Source organism: Pseudophryne corroboree, chromosome 11, assembly GCF_028390025.1.
Source record: "Pseudophryne corroboree isolate aPseCor3 chromosome 11, aPseCor3.hap2, whole genome shotgun sequence".
NCBI classification, from domain to species: Eukaryota; Metazoa; Chordata; class Amphibia; order Anura; family Myobatrachidae; genus Pseudophryne; species Pseudophryne corroboree.
This window is the reverse complement of record NC_086454.1, coordinates 141,850,556-141,872,571: the sequence shown is the minus strand read 5'-3', so window position 1 is coordinate 141,872,571 and position 22,016 is coordinate 141,850,556. Positions and strand designations below refer to the sequence as shown.

Here is a 22,016-nt window from a genome sequence, read left to right as displayed (position 1 = left end):
ACCAGGCAGCCAGTTCCCAGGAACAAAAATCCTCCCCTGCTTCCACTAAGTCCACCGCATGACGTTGGGGCTCCACAGGCGGAGCCAGGTGCGGTGGGGGCGTGTCTCCGAAACTTCAGCAACCAGTGGGTTCGCTCACAAGTGGATCTCTGGGCTGTACAAATTGTATCTCAGGGATACAAGCTGGAGTTCGAGGCGACTCCCCCTCGCCGTTACCTCAAATCAGCCTTGCCAGCTGCTCCCAGGGAAAGGGAGGTAGTACTGGCGGCAATTCACAAGCTGTACCTCCAGCAGGTGATAATCAAGGTCCCCCTCCTTCAACAGGGCAGGGGTTACTATTCCACAATGTTTGCGGTACCGAAACCGGACGGTTCGGTGAGACCCATCCTGAATTTAAAATCCTTGAACACTTATATAAAGAAGTTCAAGTTCAAAATGGAATCGCTCAGGGCGGTTATTGCAAGCCTGGAAGAGGGGGATTTTATGGTGTCGCTGGACATCAACGATGCTTAACTTGCATGTCCCCATTTACCCACCTCACCAGGAATACCTCAGGTTTGTGGTACAAGACTGTCATTACCAATTCCAGACGTTGCCGTTTGGTCTCTCCACGGCACCGAGAATATTTACCAAGGTAATGGCCGAAATTACGATACTCCTTCGAAAGACGGGAGTTATAATTATCCCGTACTTGGACGATCTCCTCATAAAGGCGAGGTCCAGAGAGCAGTTGTTGGTCAGCGTAGCACTCTCTCGGGAAGTGTTGCAACAGCACGGCTGGATTCTGAATATCCCAAAGTCGCAGCTGATTCCTGCGACGCGTCTGCTTTTCCTGGGCATGATTCTGGACACAGAACAGAAGAAGGTGTTTCTCCCGGTGGAGAAGGCCCAGGAATTGTCATCTCTGGTCAGGGACCTCCTGAAACCAAAACAGGTGTCGGTGCATCACTGCACGCGAGTCCTGGGAAAGATGGTGGCTTCTTACGAAGCAATTCCCTTCGGCAGGTTCCATGCAAGGATCTTTCAGTGGGATCTGTTGGACAAATGGTCCGGATCGCATCTTCAGATGCATCGGTTGATCACCCTGTCCCCAAGGGCCAGGGTGTCTCTGTTGTGGTGGCTGCAGAGTGCTCATCTTCTCGAGGGCCGCAGGTTCGGCATACAGGACTGGGTCCTGGTGACCACGGATGCAAGCTTCCGAGGATGGGGGGCAGTCACTCAGGGAAGAAACTACCAAGGACAGTGGTCAAGTCTGGAGACTTCACTACACATAAATATACTGGAACTCAGGGCCATTTACAATGCCCTGAGTCAAGCAGAGCCCCTGCTTCAAAACCACCCAGTTCTGATTCAGTCAGACAACATCACGGCGGTCGCTCATGTAAACCGCCAGGGCGGCACGAAAAGCAGGATGGCAATGGCAGAAGCCACAAGGATTCTTCGATGGGCGGAGAATCACGTGCTAGCACTGTCAGCAGTGTTCATTCCGGGAGTGGACAACTGGGAAGCAGACTTCCTCAGCAGGCACGACCTCCACCCGGGAGAGTGGGGACTTCATCAAGAAGTCTTCACACAGATTGTAAATCGCTGGGAACTGCCACGGGTGGACATGATGGCGTCCCGCCTCAACAAAAAGCTAAAAAAATATTACGCCAGGTCAAGGGACCCTCAGGCGATAGCTATGGACGCACTAGTGACACCGTGGGTGTACCAGTCGGTTTATGTGTTCCCTCCTCTTCCTCTCATACCCAAGGTACTGAGGATAGTAAGAATGAGAGGAGTAAGAACTATACTAATCGTTCCGGATTGGCCAAGAAGAACTAGGTACCCAGAACTACAAGAAATGATCTCAGAGGACCCATGGCCTCTGCCTCTCAGACAGGACCTGTTACAACAGGGGCCCTGTCTGTTCCAAGACTTACCGCGGCTGCGTTAGACGGCATGGCGGTTGAACGCCGGATCCTAACGGAAAAGGGCATTCCAGATGAAGTGATTCCTACGCTGATAAAAGCTAGGAAGGATGTGACAGTAAAGCATTATCACCGCATATGGCGGAAATATGTCGCTTGGTGTGAGGCCAGGAAGGCCCCAACAGAGGAATTCCAGCTGGGTCGATTTCTGCACTTCCTACAGTCAGGGGTGTCTATGGGCCTAAAATTGGGGTCCTAAAAGGTCCAGATTTCGGCCCTATCTATTTTCTTTCAAAAAGAACTGGCTTCACTACCTGAAGTTCAGACGTTTGTTAAAGGAGTGCTGCATATTATTCAGCCCCCTTTTGTGCCTCCAGTGGCACCTTGGGATCTTAACGTTGTGTTGGATTTCCTGAAATCACACTGGTTTGAGCCACTTAAAACCGTGGAACTAAAGTATCTCACGTGGAAGGTGGTCATGCTGTTGGCCTTAGCTTCGGCTAGGCGTGTGTCAGAATTGGCGGCTTTGTCATGTAAAAGCCCATATCTGATCTTCCATATGGACAGGGCGGAATTGAGGACTCGTCCCCAATTTCTCCCAAAGGTGGTATCAGCGTTTCATCTGAACCAACCTATTGTGGTGCCTGCGGCTACTCGGGACTTGGAGGATTCCAAGTTGCTGGACGTCGTCCGGGCTTTGAAAATGTATGTTTCCAGGACGGCTGGAGTCAGGAAAACTGACTCGCTATTTATCCTGCATGCACCCAACAAGCTGGGTGCTCCTGCTTCAAAGCAAACTATTGCTCGCTGGATATGTTGCACGATTCAGCTGGCACATTCTGCGGCTGGACTGCCGCATCCTAAATCAGTAAAAGCCCATTCCACAAGGAAGGTGGGCTCTTCTTGGGCGGCTGCCCGAAGGGTCTCGGCTTTACAGCTTTGCCGAGCTGCTACTTGGTCGGGTTCAAACACATTTGCTAAATTCTACAAGTTTGATACCCTGGCTGAGGAGGACCTTGAGTTTGCTCATTCGGTGCTGCAGAGTCATCCGCACTCTCCCGCCCGTTTGGGAGCTTTGGTATAATCCCCATGGTCCTTACGGAGGTCCCAGCATCCACTAGGACGTCAGAGAAAATAAGAATTTACTCACCGGTAATTCTATTTCTCGTAGTCCGTAGTGGATGCTGGGCGCCCGTCCCAAGTGCGGACTCTCTGCAATACATGTATATAGTTATTGCTTCACTAAAGGGTTATTGTTATGAGCCATCCGTAAAAGGAGGCTCAGTTGTTGTTCATACTGTTAACTGGGTAGGATTATCACAAGTTGTACAGTGTGATTGGTGTGGCTGGTATGAGTCTTACCCTGGATTCTAAATCCTTTCCTTATTGTGTCAGCTCTTCTGGGCACAGTTTCCCTAACTGAGGTCTGGAGGAGGGGCATAGAGGGAGGAGCCAGTGCACACCAGATAGTACCTAATCTTTCTTTTAGAGTGCCCAGTCTCCTGCGGAGCCCGTCTATTCCCCATGGTCCTTACGGAGTTCCCAGCATCCACTTATGGACTAGGAGAAACAGAATTACCGGTGAGTAAATTCTTATTTTTGCAGGATTTGTTTCTGTATTGTGCTTTTCAAGAGGTTCCATATACTGCAAGTGGCCACGAGAAATCTCATTTGAAATGCATGTAGCCATAGGGATCATTGGGGCAGATGTATTAACCCGGAGAAGGCTTAAGGAAGTGATAAACCAGTGATATGTGCAAGGTGATAAAGGCACCAGCCAATCAGCTCCAATATGTAAATTAACAGTTAGGATCTGATTGGCTGGTGCCTTTATCACCTTGCACATATCACTGGTTTATCACTTCCTTATGCCTTCTCCAGGATAATACATCAGCCCCATTGTGCCTTATAACCAGTGCAGAGAAATGGCGCTGATGAGACACTTTAAATGTAAGTATATCTATTTCTTCCCCCCCCCAAGAATGTAATAGCTACATAAGGGGGGTCAGTTGTAATTAGGGAGATCGCTGGTCTATTCAGGGAGTGAGGGAGATTGCTACTATTTCAGGGAGTCTCCTGCAGAATGAGGGAGGGTAGGCAACCAGAGCCGGCGCTACCCGCTCAGCAAGGGGATGCAGTGCAGGGAGGCGCCGTGCTGAAGGGAGGCGCCGTCCTGCTCTGCAACCCCGCTGATGCTGGCAGCGTGTAGCGCGGCTCTCTCTCCCCATCCTTCCCCAGAGAGCGGCCTCAGGCCGACGGGTATCATTTTGGGGGCATGACCTAATCGCGGGAGGCGTGGCCACGCCCCCTTGTGAAAAAAGTTTTTTTTTTTTATAACTTTGGCGTGCCGAGCAGGGTGTAGGGGGGGGGGGGGGGGGAGAGGAGAAGGAGGGAGGAGAGGAGTCCTGAGCCAATTTGAGGGGGGAGTGTGATCACTTTCCCCCACTACCCAAATAGGCATTGGCTCAGCAGTAGCAGCAGCCTCACAGCAGCATGTGCTGTGCTGCCAAGATGCGTGCTTATGCTGCGGTCCAGTAAGGAGGGAGGGGGTAGGGAGTGCGGTGGACCAGGGCCCCACCGGGCCCTCCATCAGTCCGTGGCCCAAGAAATTAGTACCCGTTCCCTCCCTTTCGGCATAACTGCCGACATCCTACAGAGCCGCTGCTGCTGGGGTAACGGCGCCGCCGAGAGACATGAGGAGAAAGCAGAGGAGGAGCAGCACCGGAGTCGGGGACCTCCTGCAGGTACGGGGGCTGTTCTGTGGAGGGAATGAAGGATGTACCTGGCATAATATGTATAATAGGCTCTACCTGGCCGCATGTGTATAAGGTGCTCTCCTGTGTGGGTACTACTGTGCGGTGTAATGTGAATAACGAACACTACTGTGTGGTGTAATGTGACTGACGGACACTACTGTGCAGTGTAATGTGAATAACGGACGCTACTGTGCGGTATTATGTGAATAACGGACGCTACTGTGCGGTGTAATGTGACTAACAGACACTACTGTGCAGTGTAACGTGGCTGACGGACACTACTGTGCAGTTTGTGACTAACGGACAAATGTGACTGACGGACAGTACTGTGCAGTGTAATGGGACTAACATACACTACTGTGCAGTGTAATGTGACTGACGGACACTACTGTGCAGTCTAATGTGACAAACGGACAGTACTGTGCAGTCTAATGTGACAAACGGACACTACTGTGCAGTGTAATGTGACTAACGGACACTACTATGCTGTGTAATGTGACTAGCGAACAGTACTGTGCGGTATTATGTGAATAACGGACACTACTGTGTGGTGTAATGTGACTGACGGACACTACTGTGCAGTGTAATGTGAATAACGGACGCTACTGTGCGGTATTATGTGAATAACGGACGCTACTGTGCGGTGTAATGTGACTAACGGACACTACTGTGCAGTGTAATGTGGCTGACGGACACTACTGTGCAGTTTAATGTGACTAACGAACAAATGTGACTGACGGACAGTACTGTGCAGTGTAATGGGACTAACATACACTACTGTGCAGTGTAATGTGACAAACGGACAGTACTGTGCAGTGTAATGTGACAAACGGACAGTACTGTGCAGTGTAATGTGACAAACGGACACTACTGTGCAGTGTAATGTGACAAACGGACACTACTGTGCAGTGTAATGTGACTAACGGACACTACTATGCTGTGTAATGTGACTAGCGAACACTACTGTGCGGTGTAATGTGAATAACGGACACTACTGTGTGGTGTAATGTGACTGACGGACACTACTGTGCAGTGTAATGTGAATAACGGACGCTACTGTGCGGTATTATGTGAATAACGGACGCTACTGTGCGGTATTATGTGAATAACGGACGCTACTGTGCGGTGTAATGTGACTAACGGACACTACTGTGCAGTGTAATGTGAATAACGGACGCTACTGTGCGGTATTATGTGAATAACGGACGCTACTGTGCGGTGAAATGTGACTAATGGACACTACTGTGCAGTGTAATGTGGCTGACGGACACTACTGTGCAGTTTAATGTGACTAATGGACAAATGTGACTGACGGACAGTACTGTGCAGTGTAATGGGACTAACATACACTACTGTGCAGTGTAATGTGACAAACGGACAGTACTGTGCAGTGTAATGTGACAAACGGACAGTACTGTGCAGTGTAATGTGACAAATGGACAGTACTGTGCAGTGTAATGTGACAAATGGACAGTACTGTGCAGTGTAATGTGACAAACGGACACTACTGTGCAGTGTAATGTGACTAACGGACACTACTGTGCAGTGTAATGTGACTAACGGACACTACTATGCTGTGTAATGTGACTAGCGAACACTACTGTGCGGTGTAATGTGAATAACGGACACTACTGTGTGGTGTAATGTGACTGACGGACACTACTGTGCAGTGTAATGTGAATAACGGACACTACTGTGCGGTATTATGTGAATAACGGACGCTACTGTGCGGTGTAATGTGACTAACGGACACTACTGTGCAGTGTAATGTGAATAACGGATGCTACTGTGCGGTATTATGTGAATAACGGACACTACTGTGCGGTGTAATGTGACTAACGGACACTACTGTGCAGTGTAATGTGGCTGACGGACACTACTGTGCAGTGTAATGTGGCTGACGGACACTACTGTGCAGTTTAATGTGACTAACGGACAAATGTGACTGACGGACAGTACTGTGCAGTGTAATGGGACTAACAGACACTACTGTGCAGTGTAATGTGACTGACTGACACTACTGTGCAGTGTAATGTGACAAACGGACAGTACTGTGCAGTGTAATGTGACAAACGGACAGTACTGTGCAGTGTAATGTGACAAACGGACACTACTGTGCAGTGTAATGTTACTAACGGACACTACTGTGCAGTGTAATGTGACTAACCGACACTACTATGCTGTGTAATGTGACTAGCGAACACTACTGTGCAGTGTAATGTGACTAAAGGGCATACTATGCGGTGTAATGTGACGAGCGAACAACACTGAGCAGTGTAATGTGACTAGCGAACACTACTATGGGGTGTAATGTGACTAACGGACACTACTGTGCAGTGTAATGTGACTAATGGACACTACTATGAGGTGTAATGTGACTAGTGAACACTATTGTGCAGTGTAATGTTAATTGGTACTATTCTGTGGCCCCTATATTTTTGGCGCTTCCCCCTGCTGGGGGAAGCTGCATGTGTAGAAGGGTGCTCTACCTGGAATAATGTGTGACTGGCCCTACCTGGTGCAATATGTAAAAGGGGGCTGTATCTGGCGTAATGTATATAAGGGGCACTACCTGGCGTAATTTATATAAGTGGTAATACTGTGTGGCGAAATTTTGAATAATGTTGACTACTGTGTGTCATAATTATTTTACGCCCCTATATTTTATGTCATTTTTTATGACCCTATATTTATGGATCTTGAGGGTGGGGGGGGCATCAAAATGTCTAGTTACAGATCTGAGGATGAGATCGGTCACATTTGTATTTGTAGAAAGGCGCAAAATTGATAGTTTGCAGGAGGGCGCCGAACACCCTAGCACCGGCCCTGTAGGCAACTATGCTTTAGTCATTCTAACCTATATTTTATGCTCCCCTCTGTGAGATCCTGAAAAATACAATGCACAGCATCACACAGCAGAGGTGGTGCTAAAAGGATTCAATACGCATCATCCCCCATTATCCCGATTACATCAATAGGGAAGTGGGCAGGATCCAGCTGATGGTTTACTGCCCTAGGAACCACGCAGACATTTCAGGAGCGCAGGCAATTATATGTGTATAATTCAGCAAACTATGGAAGAGGTATCAGCAAGCAAGGATAACTGATGAGCAGGTTACTTTCAGAAACAATATTACCTTGCATACACAGTCACAGAGGGGACAATTCAATTATGGCCCCCCATCTTGTGACGGGAGATCACAGGGGGCAATATTCAATTGAATATCACGCCCATTGGTGTTGGGTTTAGCCATGTATAGCGGCTAAACCTGAATAAACTAATGGGTGTGATTGGGAAAAGTGCTGTTTGGGCACACATTTCAGCTTGCCACCCCCTGCGGGTGCAAGCTGATCTGTAGACGCCAGAGGCTGATTGCGCCCCAGTGGACCAACAATTTAATAGCTCCGTTGTGCGCCTTCTAGTGGCTGACAGACAGAATCTCGCCCAGAGAATACAAATAAAAATTAAGTAAAATATATTTGACAATTGATTTTGGCTTATATTGATTTGGTTTATAAACCTAGGGTAATGGTCTGCATAAAGCAAATAAAGGGGGGGGGGGGGGATAAAAACATACATAACTAACAAATTATGAAGGTAAATATAAAGGTACACTTACTCTGATATGAAAACACACACTTGAACATTCACTTGTCAATGCACCAAGAATTTCAATTAATATGCAAGACAACGCTTTTACGGGTTCTTCAATAACCCTAGAAATTCTTGTATGCGCAGAAGACAAAATGCTTTCTCAAATGCTTTTATCGTCACTAAATTCCTGAAAACGTTTACAAATATGTACATGTGCCCTTTATCCTTAGCAAAATATTCTAATAAACGTTCATAGTTATGGTCTGATATTCTACATTGCTCCGCTGGTGATTTTCCTTTGTCAGCTCTATTGCTTATTATTGCAGAAATGTCTCGGGAGCAAATGGAAGGGGTGGTCCGCACAGTGGAAACTCTTCTGAGTGAGGCAGAGGCACTGCGAGCGCGGTGCCAGCAGCAGAGTGATGAAGTGCGACAGCTCTGCGAGGACCTCAGAAATGAGAATCGGGACCTGGTGGAACGCTTCTCGCAAGCGGAAAGGGAGCTGCTGGATGTGAAACGATCCGTCAATGAGTTAATGGACACTAAAGTGGCATTTGAAGCCCGAGAGAGGCAGGTCCGAAAGCTGAGCAAGCAGCTGTAAGAAAGAACTCTGACAAGGATCACACAGTCTTTGAACTCAGTCCCACCTACTGGTTAGACACAGATGAACATAGACATGTAACTGCTTGTAAACGGTTCTACCCAAGGTCACCTCACATACCCACCATCTCTGTACTTCAGTTGTAGCTGGGCCCCCTGCACACCAGTGACATAGATGTGTGCATTAACACTCCCTGTTCTGTAGAGAATGACGTTGCCAGTGGAAAAAGAAAAATTAATCATGTTACATATATCCATTACTTCTGGTGAAAGTTAGCATTCTCTGTGGCTCCTTCTAATGTATGTGTCAGCGTGTGTGGGTCCATGATACACAACAATCACTTTACTGTACAGCTTTGAAACAACTTACTATGTAAATGAGATTCAAATCTATTATACCTCTGTTCCTATATATACTGTACTGTAGCTTTAACTCATTACTTTTCTGTAGGTCATCCCTATTTCTTGCATTATGGGTTAAGGAGATAATCTGGGGCAATGATTTAATTAAATAAGCAGCATGATTGATTGGATTATGGTCTGGTTTGTTAACATGTGCGCAATACTTGAACACAGGTCTACCACCTATAACCTACAGCTGGCATGCTTAGAGTCTACTACAGCAGAGGCTCCCAGACTAGTTCCTCAGGACCCCAAACAGCCTACATGCAGGTACACAGGTGTATTCATTGCTCACCGACACATTTTGTGATTCTGTGAGACCTGCAAAACATGAGTTGTCTGAGGACCAAGTGTGAGAACCTACAATATGTACTACAGTGTTTCCCAAACTCTGTTCTCAAGGCACATTAACAGTCCAGGTGTTCGTGATATCCATGCTAGATCATGAGCACAGATTATTAAAAACAAGATACTGTACTAATTAAGAAACCAGTGCTCAAGCATTGCTATCCCTGGAGTGTTACTGTGCCTTAAGGATCCCTGGTCTACTAGCTGTGGCATTATTGTGAAGGACATAGGAAACATCAATCTCATGGTATGTATAGATTAGAGATGAGCGGGTTCGGTTTGTTGAGATCCGAACCCCCCCGAACTTCACCTATTTTACACGGTTCCGAGGCAGCCTCGGATCTTCCCGCCTTGCTCGGTTAACCCGAACGAGGCCGAATGTCATCATCCCGCTGTCGGATTCTCGCAAGATTCGTATTCTATATAAAGAGCCACGCGTCGCCGCCATTTTCACTCGTGCATTGGAGATTGAACGGAGAGGACGTGGCTATGTTCTCTCCCTGAAAAGCTCCATATCTGTGCTCAGCGTGCTGCAAATATCTACGTTCTCTGCCTGAAAACCTCCATATCTGCGCTCAGTGTGCTGCAAATATCTTATCAGTGTGCTGCATTGTGGGGACCACCAGTATATAATTACAGTACAGTACAGTAGGCTATTGCTGTATCTTGCAGCTCCGTGTCAGACTCCGTTCTAGACAGTATCCTGATCATCAGTGCTCAATATCTGCTGCATTGTTGTGTGACCAGTATATATATATATTATACATAGTAGTACAGTGCAGCATTTTGGTGACCACCAGTATAGTAGTACAGTAGTCCATTGCTGTATCTTGCAGCTCCGTGTCACTGCAAGTATCCATCCATATCTGTGCTGCATTGTTGTGAGCAGTATATATAGTAGTACAGTGCAGCATTTTGGTGACCAACAGTATATAGTTGTACAGTACAGTAGTCCATTGCTGTATCTTGCAGCTGTGTCACTGCAAGTATCCATCCATATCTGTGCTGCATTGTTGTGAGCAGTATATATAGTAGTACAGTGCAGCATTTTGGTGACCAACAGTATATAGTTGTACAGTACTGTAGTCCATTGCTGTATCTTGCAGCACCGTGTCACTTCAAGTATCCATATCTGTGCTGCATTGTTGTGAGCAGTATATAGTAGGACAGTACAGTAGGCCATTGCTATTGATATAATAATATTACTGGCATATAATTCCACACATTAAAAATGGAGAACAAAAATGTTGAGGTAAAATAGGGAAAGATCAAGATCCACTTCCACCTAGTGCTGAAGCTGCTGCCACTAGTCATGGCAGAGACGATGAAATGCCATCAACGTCGTCTGCCAAGGCCGATGCCCAATGTCATAGTAGAGAGCGTGTAAAATCCAAAAAGCAAAAGTTCAGTAAAATGATGACCCAAAAATCTAAATTAAAAGCGTCTGAGGAGAAGCGTAAACTTGCCAATGTGCCATTTACGACACGGCGTGGCAAGGAACAGCTGAGGCACTGGCCTGCGTTCATGGCTAGTGGTTCAGCTTCACATGAGGATGGAAGCACTCATTCTCCCGCTAGAAAAATGAAGAGAGTTAAGCTGGCAAAAGCACAGCAAAGAACTGTGTGCTCTTCTAAATCACAAATCCCCAAGGAGAGTCCAATTGTGTCGGTTGTGATGCCTGACCTTCCCAACATTGGACGGGAAGAGGTGGCTCCTTCCACCATTTGCACGCCCCCTGGAAGTGCTGGAAGGAGCACCCACAGTCCAGTTCCTGATAGTCAAATTGAAGATGTCACTGTTGAAGTACACCAGGATGAGGATATGGGTGCTGCTGGCGCTGAGGAGGAAATTGACAAGGAGGATTCTGATGGTGTGGTGGTTTGTTTAAGTCAGGCACCCAGGGAGACACCTGTTGTCAGTGGGATGAATAAGGCCATTGACATGCCTGGTCAAAATACCCAAAAAATCACCTCTTCGGTGTGGAATTATTTCAACAGAAATGCAGACAACTGGTGTCAAGCCGTGTGTTGCCTTTGTCAAGCTGTAATAAGTAGGGGTAAGGACGTTAACCACCTAGGAACATCCTCCCTTATACGTCACCTGGAACGCATTCAACAGAAGTCATTGACAAGTTCAAAAACTTTGGGTGACTGCGGAAGCAGTCCACTGACAACTAAATCCCTTCCTATTGTACATATGCTCCTGAAAACCACACCACCAACTCCCTCACTGTCAATTTCCTCTTTAGACCGGAAAGCCAATAGTCCTGCAGGCCATGTCACTGGCAAGTCTGACGAGTCATCTCCTGACTGGGATTCCTCCGATGGATCCTTGAGTGTAACATCTACTGCTGCTGGCGCTGCTGTTGTTCCTGCTGGGAGTCAATCATCATCCTAGAGGGGAAGTCGGAAGACCACTTGTACTACGTCCAGTAAGCAATTGACTGTCCAAGAGTCCTTTGTGAAGAAGATGAAATATCACAGCAGCCATCCTGTTGCAAAGCGGATAATTCAGGCCTTGGCAGCTGTGTTAGTGTTAGACGTGCGTCCGGTATCCGGCGTTAGTTTACAGGGACTTAAGAGAATTTCTTGAGGTAGTGTGTCCCCGGTACCAAATACCATCTAGGTTCCACTTCTCTAGGCAGACAATACCGAGAATGTACACAGACGTCAGAAAAAGACTCACCAGTGTCCTAAAAAATGCAGTTGTACCCAATGTCCACTTAACCACAGACATGTGGACAAGTGGAGCAGGGCAAACTCAGGACTATATGACTGTGACAGCCCACTGGGTAGATGTATTGACTCCCGCAGCAAGAACAGCAGCGGCGGCACCAGTAGCAGCATCTCGCAAACGCCAACTCGTTCCTAGGCAGGTTACGCTTTATATCACCGCTTTCCATAAGAGGCACACAGCTGACAATCTCTTACGGAAACTGAGGGACATCATCGCAGAATGGCTTACCCCAGTTGGACTCTCCTGGGGATTTGTGACATCGGACAATGCCACCAATATTGTTCGTGCATTACATGTGGGCAAATTCCAGCACGTCCCATGTTTTGCACATACATTGAATTTGGTGGTGCAGAATTTTTTTTAAAAACGACAGGGGCGTGCAAGAGATGCTGTCGGTGGCCCGAAGAATTGCGGGCCACTTTCGGCATTCAGCCACCGCGTGCCGAAGACTGGAGCACCAGCAAACACTCCTGAATCTGCCCCGCCATCATCTGAAGCAAGAGGTGGTAACGAGGTGGAATTCAACCCTCTATATGCTTCAGAGGATGGAGGAGCAGCAAAAGGCCATTCAAGCCTATACATCTGCCTACGATATAGGCAAAGGAAGGGGAATGCACCTGACTCAAGCGCAGTGGAGAATGATTTCAACGATGTGCAAGGTTCTGCAACCCTTTGAACTTGCCACACGTGAAGTCAGTTCAGACACTGCCAGCCTGAGTCAGGTCATTCCCCTCATCAGGTTTTTGCAGAAACAGCTGGAGAGATTGAAGGAGGAGCTAAAACGGAGCGATTCCGCTAGGCAATTGAGACGTGTGGATGGAGCCCTTCATTCGCTTAACCAGGATTCACGGGTGGTCAATCTGTTGAAATCAGAGCACTACATTTTGGCAACCATGCTCGATCCTAGGTTTAAAGCCTACGTTGTATTTCCGGCATTTCTCTCTTTCCGGCAGACACAAGTCTGTACATGTTCAAAGACCTGCTAGTGAGACACTTGTCAAGTCAAGCAGAACGTGACCCGCCAACAGCTCCTCCTTCATTTTCTCCCGCCACTGGAGCTGCCAGGAAAAGGATCAGATTTCCATTACTGATATGTCGTCTACTGTCACTGCATATGATTCTGTCACCATTGAAAGAATGGTGGAGGATTATATGAGTGACAGCATCCAAGTAGGCACATCAGACGGACAGTCCGTATGTATACTGGCAGGAAAAAGAGGCAATTTGGAGGCCCTTGCACAAAATGGCTTTATTTTACCTAAGATGCCCCCCCTCCAGTGTGTACTCCAAAAGAGTGTTTAGTGCAGCCGGTCACCTTGTCAGCAATCGGCGTACGAGGTTACTTCCACAAAATGTGGAGAAGATGATGTTCATCAAAATGAATTATAATCAATTCCTCCGTGGAGACATTCACCAGCAATTGTCTCCAGAAAGTACACAGGGACCTGAGATGGTGGATTCCAGTGGGGACGAATTAATACTCTGTGAGGAGGGGGATGTACACAGTGAAAGGGGTGAAGAATCGGAGGATGAGGACGATGATGATTAGGTCGACATCTTGCCTCTGTAGAGCCAGTTTGAACAAGGAGACATTGATTGCTTCTTTTTTTGGTGGGGGCCCAAACCAACCAGTCATTTCAGCCACAGTCGTGTGGCAGACCCTGTCGCTGAAATGATGGGTTCGTTAAAGTGTGCATGTCCTGTTTATACAACATAAGGGTGGGTGGGAGGGCCCAAGGACAATTCCATCTTGCACCTCTTTTTTTAATTTATTTATCTTTGCATCATGTGATGTTTGGGGCCAATTTTTTTAAGTGCCATCCTGTCCGACACTGCAGTGCCACTCCTAGATGAGCCAGGTGTTTGTGCCGCCCACTTGTGTCGCTTAGCTTAGCCATCCAGCGACCACAGTGCACCTCTTTTTCTCTTTTCTTTGCATCATGTGCTGTTTTGGGACTATTTTTTTGAAGTGCCATCCTGTCTGACACTGCAGTGCCACTCCTAGATGGGCCAGGTGTTTGTGTCGGCCACTTGTGTCGCTTAGCTTAGCCATCCAGCGACCTTGGTGCACCTCTTTTTTTCTTTTCTTTGCATCATGTGCTGTTTTGGGACTATTTTTTTTGAAGTGCCATCCTGTCTGACACTGCAGTGCCACTCCTAGATGGGCCAAGTGTTTGTGCCGCCCACTTGGGTCGCTTAGCTTAGTCATCCAGCGACCTTGGATCAAATTTTAGGACTAAAAATAATATTGTGAGGTGTGAGGTGTTCAGAATAGACTGGAAATTAGTGGAAATTATGGTTATTGAGGTTAATAATACTATAGGATCAAAATTACCCCCAAATTCTATGATTTAAGCTGTTTTTGAGGGGTTTTTGAAAAAAAACACCCGAATCCAAAACATACCCGAATCCGACAAAAAAATTTCAGGGAGGTTTTGCCAAAACGCGTTCGAATCCAAAACACGGCCGCGGAACCGAATCCAAAACCAAAAACACAAAACCTGAAAAATTTCCGGTGCACATCTCTAGTATAGATGCATTCAAAACAAGACAGCTTGGGATTTAGTTATTAAGACATACTGTTCTGTCAGCAGTTTAAAGATTAAACACAACTATAATCCAACCCTGACACTTATTTTATTGCATCGCTTACCAAACAACAAAATCCATATTAATATCCAATATACAAACCCCAAAAATATATGTATAAAAATGGCATTGAGAAATACTAATTGTACACAGAACTCATTTGTAACAGGACAATGTTGCTTCTGGGACAGCATTAGCACTATAGAATCACTGCACAGTGGTTTTGTCAGTCATGTATGCAACCTGGATTGTGCATGGGTTAAACAACACACCCCAGCCACCCTGCTGTAAGCAGAGCCGATTAGATATGATTAACTGGGAATTAGGGACAGGGTGACAAGCCAAAAATAACACTCAACTACGTCCATGCCACAACTGTGTGTGCTAGTGAGGAAACCTAGGGCCTAATTCAGACCTGTTCGCTAGGGTGCGTTTTTTGCATCCCTGCAATCAGGTAGTCACTGCCCACAGGGGAAAGGTATGGTGTGTGTGCAGGTGTGCGTTCACTTTTGCTGGCGAGTTGCACAAACATCAGTTTGTGCAGTCTCTGCTCAGCCCAGGACGTACTCAGCCGCTGCGAGGATTGAGGCCGGAGCTGACATCAGAAACACTCCCACAAAACGCTGGGTCCCTCCTGCGTTTTTCCAGACACTCCCTGGAAATGGTCAGTTGCCACCCACAAACGGCCTCTTCCTGTCAATCACCTTGCGATCGCCGGTGCGTTCAGAATTTTTGCACCATCTCGTCGCTGACTGCCGAACCCCGTTGCTGCGGTCTGTCGCGCCTGCGCATTGCGGTGCAGTTCAGACCTGATCGCAGCTTGTGAGAAAATGCACAGCAGCGATCTGGTCTGAATTACCCCCCTAGTCACAAAATGAAGGCTATTGCTGGTTCCCACTATATCATAGGTTCTCAAACTCAGTCCCCAAGACCCCACACAGTGCATGTTTTGCAGGTAACCCAGCAGGTGCACAGGTAAGTTCAATACTCACCGACACATTTTAAAAGGTCTACAGGTGGAGCTAATTATTTCACTTGTGATTCTGTGAGGAGACCTGCAAAACATGCACTGTTTGGGGTCCTGGTGACAGAGTTTGAGAACCTATGCACTATGGGCCTAATTCAGACCTGATCGATGCTGTGCGTTTTCGCACAGCAGCCGATCAGGTCTGAGCTGCGCATGTCCCGGTGCATGCCAGACAGCCGATGGCTGTCTCAGCCCTACGATCGCCTCTGCCTGATTGACAGGCAGAGGCAGTCGCTAGGCGGGAGGGGGCGGGCCAGCGGCATTTGGCCACCGTTTAGGGGGCGTGGTCCGGGCAACGCAGGCGTGCCCGGACCGTGCGGGGGCGGGCCGCATGACATCACACGCAGCCGCTGCAACCAGCACAGTGACGGGTAGCTACTCTTCAAGTACAAAAGCATTGCAGCTGTACAATGCTTTTTGTACTTGTGTGGGGGGTGGTCGGGCCTGACATGGGGGGCGGACTAGCCCTGTGCTGGGCGTCCCCTCGCATGTCTGTGTATCTGATCGTAGATGTGCTAAATTTAGCACATCTACGTGCTAAATTTAGCACATCTATGATCAGGTCTGAATTAGGCCCTATATCAACTAAATACTGGATTAGTTAGTTATGCAACCTTGAAAGATTTAGCTTTACTGACAATTGAAAAAAAAAAGAAAAAGGGGACAGGAAAACAAAACTAATAATAATAATAATAATAATAATAATAATAATAATATTATTATTATTATTATTATTATTATTATTATTACACACACAACATTGCTGGTTAACTGAGTGGCTATGAAAAATACAGGATTTAGGGGCAGATTTATCAAAGCTTGGAGAAAGACAGGTACCAACCAATCTCCCCCACAGTCAGAAAGCCATTTATGGCCAATGAAAAATTGCATTAGTGAACACCACAAGATCTAATATAAAACTTATTAGAAGCAGCATTTGTTACATGTCTGGTTCTAGAACTCTTACCTGGCCACATTCACCGAATACTATGGTCACAATTTCACAAAGAGCCCAAGTAGTTGGCCTATTACATATGAAAAATAGAAGTGGCATAATAAGGCTTAGGTATTTTATTCTATACAGTAACTAGGTAGAACATATAGCAGTTGTTTAAAACAAACTAAGGGGTCTATTTACTAAGCCTTGGATGGAGATAAAGTACCAGACAATCAGCTCCAAACTGCCATGTCACAGGCTGAGTTTGAAAAATGACAGTTAAGAGCTGATTGGCTGGTACTTTATCTCCGTCCAAGGCCTAGTAAGACCCCCTTAGAGTGTTTTTAGGAAAAGAGCATTTTGCAAAGGCACAATATAAAACATGCCAGATCAAGTACATGTCCTTATTTATCCATCAGTTACATTTAGTATTCTCGGAGAGGCCGTGGTCACACAAGGTCCAATGACACAAACATTAAACAATCATAGCCAAATAAATTGTCTGGTGTATAATTTTCACAATAAAAGGTGTACAAATGGCCCCGGGCAGTGATGTAAACAAGGGCTCAGTTGCTATTATTGCACAGTATTCCCTGGAAGAGTGGAAATTAGTCCCAGCTGCGGTCCAGCCAGTTTTGAAGGTTGTATGATCGTTTCAGGCTCAGCCAGGTATACATGAACTTCAGTGTCACACGTTTTCCAGCAACCAAGCACATCTCCAATGCCTGCAAGGCACATTAGGTAGGTGGCAGTAGCCGGTCAGCACTGTACAGTATACAGCACGGCACTGCCATTAATTTGCAGTTGATCAATAGATTTCAGGTCTAGCGCAGGAGGAGAGAAATCACCCAGCGGGGTCCCGTTAATGGCAAGCTTGAATACCCCGGTTTCAGGAATGATTAGTATCTGAATTGAAAGAGGAAAAATAGAAGAATACTGAGTTTGCAGTATTAAATGGAAAAATAGGATTTTAATACCTACCGGTAAATCCTTTTCTCTTAGTCTGTAGAGGATGCTGGGGATGCTTCAAGAACCATGGGGTATAGACGGGATCCGCAGGAGACATGGGCACACTATAAGACTTTGAATGGGTGTGAGCTGGCTCCTCCCTCTATGCCCCTCCTCCAGACTCCAGTTATAGGAACTGTGCCCAGGGAGACTGACATTTCGAGGAAAAGGATTTATTGTTAAACTAAGGGTGAGATACATACCAGCTCACACCACAAACACGCCGTACAACATGGCATTAAACAGAATTCCAGTCAACGGCATGAACAAAATCAGCAACAGGCTGACCATAACTGAAACACAACCTTTTTGTAACACAAGCAATAACTATTAAACAAGTACTGCAGATAGTGTCCGCACAGGGACGGGCACCCAGCATCCTCTACGGACTAAGAAAAAAGGATTTACCGGTAGGTATTAAAATCCTATTTTCTCATACGTCCTAGAGGATGCTGGGGATGCTTCAAGAACCATGGGGTTTATACCAAAGTTCTAGAACGGGCGGGAGAGTGCGGATGACTCTGCAGCACCGATTGACCAAACAAGAGGTCCTCCTCAGCCAGGGTATCAAACTTGTAAAACTTCGGAAAAGTGTTTGATCCCGACCAAGTAGCAGCTCGGCAAAGCTGTAATGCCGAGACCCCTCGGGCAGCCGCCCAGGATGAGCCCACCTTTCTGGTAGAATGGGCCTTCACCGATTTTGGTAACGGCAATCCTGCCGTAGAATGAGCCTGCTGAATCGTATTACAGATCCAGCGTTCAATAGTCTGCTTGGAAGCAGGAGCCCCAATCTTGTTGGGAGCCCATAGGACAAACAGAGCCTCTGTTTTCCTAATTTGAGCCGTTCTGGCGACAGATTTTCAAAGCTCTGACCACATCGAGAGACTTCGATTCCGCCAAGGCGTCAGTAGCCACTGGCACCACAATAGGCTGGTTTACGTGAAACGATGAAACCACTTTTGGCAGAAATTGCTGACGAGTTCTCAACTCCGCTCTATCAGCATGGAAGATTAAATAGGGGCTTTTGTGAGACAAAACCGCCAATTCAGATACCCGCCTTGCGGATGCCAAGGCCAACAACATGACTACTTTCCAAGTAAGGAATTTTAACTCAACCTTACGTAAAGGTTCAAACCAATGAGATTGCAGGAACTGCAACACCACATTAAGATCCCATGGTGCCACTGGGGGCACAAAGGGAGGTTGGATGTGCAGCACGCCCTTCACGAAGGTCTGAACTTCTGGGAGGCCAATCCTTTCTGAAAGAAAATTGATAAGGCCGAAATTTGTACTTTAATGGAGCCTAACTTTAGGCCCGCATCCACACCTGCTTGCAAAAAATGGAGCAACCCCAGCTAAAAATCCACCGTAGGAGCCTTCTTGGATTCACACCAAGATACATATTTTCTCCAAATACGGTGGTAATGCTTTGCCGTTACTTCTTTTCTAGCCTGAAGTAGTGTGGGAATGACTTCACTGGGAATACCCTTTCGGGCTAGGATTTGGCGTTCAACCGCCATGCCGTCAAACATAGCCGCGGTAAGTCTTGATACACGCACGGTCCTTGTTGTAACAGGTCCTCTCATAGAGGAAGAGGCCAGGGATCTTCTATGAGCAACTCCTGAAGATCTGGATACCAGGCCCTCCTCCTAGGCCAGTCTGGAACAATGAGTATCGCCGGAACCCTTGTTCTTCTTATGATCTTTATCACCTTTGGAATGAGTGGAAGTGGAGGGAACACATAGACCGACAGAAACACCCACGGTGTCACTAGGGGGTCCACCGCTATTGCTTGAGGGTCCCTCGACCTGGAACAATATCTCTGAAGTTTCTTGTTGAGGCGAGACGCCATCATGTCTATTTGAGGAATTCCCCAACGACTTGACACTTTTGCAAAGACCTCTCGATGAAGACCCCACTCTCCTGGCTGGAGATCGTGTCTGCTGAGGAAGTCTGCTTCCCAGTTGTCCACTCCTGGAGTGAAGACTGCTGACAGAGCGCTTGCATGTCTCTCTGCCCAACGAAGAACTTTCGTGGCCTCCGCCATCGCCGCTCTGCTCTTTGCTCCGCCCTGGCGGTTTATGTACGCCACTGCGGTTATGTTGTCTGACTGAATCAAGACGGGCAGACCGCGAAGAAGATGTTCCGCTTGCAGAAGGCCGTTGTAAATGGCCCTTAATTCCAGAATGTTTATGTGCAGACAAGCTTCCTGGCTTGACCATTTTCCCTGGAAATCTCTCCCCTGTGTGACTGCTCCCCAGTCTCGGAGACTTGCATCTGTGGTCACCAGGATCCAATCCTGAATCCCGAACCTGCGTCCCTCTAGGAGGTGAGAACTGTGCAGTCACCACAGGAGAGAGATTCTGGTCCTGGAAGATAGGATTATTTTCCGGTGCATGAACAGGTGAGACCCGGACCACTTGTCCCACAGGTCCCACTGAAATACTCTGGCATGGAAACTGCCAAACTGAATGGCCTCGCCACCATCTTCCCCAGCAACCGAGTGCATTGAAGAATCGACACTCTTGCCGGTTTCAGAATCTGTTTTACCATGTTCTGTATTTCCATAGCCTTTTCCTCTGGAAGAAAAACTCTCTGCAATTCTGTATCCAGAATCATACCCAGGAACGACAGCCGTGTTGTCGGAACCAACTGTGATTTTGGCAAGTTTAGGAGCCAACCATGTTGTTGCAGAATTGTCAGTGAGAGCGTAACGTTTTTCAGTAATTGCTCCTTGGATCTCGCCTTTATCAGGAGATCGTCCAAGTACGGGATAATTGGGATTCCCTGCTTGCGCAGGAGAACCATCATTTCCGCCATAACCTTGGTGAAAATCCTCGGAGCCGTGGACAGACCAGACAGCAACGTCTGAAATTGGTAATGACAATCCTGAACAGCAAACCTCAGGTATGCCTGATGTGGAGGATATATGGGGACGTGTAAGTAGGCATCCTTTATGTCGACCGACACCATAAAATCCTCCTCCTCCAGACTGGAGATCACTGCTCGGAGAGATTCCATCTTGAATTTGAATTTTTTTTAGATAGAAATTGAGGGATTTTAAGTTCAGAATCGGTCTGACTGAGCCATCCGGCTTCGGGACCACAAACAGGCTCGAATAAAAGCCTTCCCCCTGTTGTGACGGGGGTACAGTGACAATGACTTGATTTTGACAGCTTTAGTATTGCAGCGCATACTACCTCCCTTTCTGGAAGAGAAGCTGGCAAGGCCGATTTGAAAAATCGGTGAGGGGGCATGTCTTGAAACTCCAATTTGTACCCTTGGGCTACTATTTCTAATATCCAAGGATCCAGGGCCGAGTGAACCCAGACCTGACTGAAGAGTTGGAGACGTGCCCCCACCGGTGCGGACTCCTGCAGAGGAGCCCCAGCGTCATGCGGTGGATTTGGTAGAAGCCGGGGAGGACTTCTACTCTTGCCACAGCCTGTGACCTTTTCCCCCTTCCTCTTCCTCTCGTAGCAAGGAATGAAGACACTCTTCCTTTTTTGTATTTATTAGGCCGAAAGGACTGCATCTGATAGTGGGGCGTTTTCTTTTGTTGTGCAGGAACAAAAGGTAAAAATGATGACTTACCCGCGGTAGCCGTAGATACCAGGTCAACGAGGCCGTCACCAGACAAGACACTACCGTTAAACGGTAGAGACTCCATAGTCTTCTTAGAGTCAGCATCAGCATTCCATTGATGAATCCACAATGCCCTCCTAGCCGAGACTGCCATGGCATTGGCCCTTGATCCCAAAAGGCCAATATCCCTCGCAGCTTCTTTTAGATAGGCTGCAGCGTCCCTGATATGACCCAGAGTCAAAAGCACGCTATCCCTGTCCAGGGAATCTATATCAGATGACAAGTTATCTGCCCACTTTTCTATAGCACTACTCACCCACGCAGATGCAATGGCAGGCCTGAGTAGCGTACCTGTAGTGACATAAATGGATTTTAGTGTATTTTCCTGCTTACGATCCGCAGGATCCTTTAGGGCTGCCGTGTCAGGAGACGGATGCGCTACCTTTTTGGACAGACGTGATAGAGCTTTGTCCACCGTAGGGGTTGACTCCCACTTTTCCCTGTCCCCAGAGGGGAACGTATA

At 47.2% G+C, this 22,016-nt stretch overlaps 1 protein-coding gene across 6 annotated transcripts in view; it reads right to left on the bottom strand.

The window, feature by feature from the left end:
- Nucleotides 1-14,967: 14,967 nt before the first annotated feature.
- LGALS12 (galectin 12) overlaps nucleotides 14,968-22,016 on the bottom strand; it is a 131,333-nt gene continuing 124,284 nt past the window's right edge. For all 6 annotated transcript variants that reach the window (XM_063944869.1, XM_063944870.1, XM_063944871.1 and 3 more), the window contains exon 9: nucleotides 14,968-17,806. In XM_063944869.1, coding sequence (XP_063800939.1) covers nucleotides 17,660-17,806 — 147 coding nt within the window. In that variant the 3' untranslated portion in view covers nucleotides 14,968-17,659. The remainder of the gene's footprint in view (nucleotides 17,807-22,016) is intronic.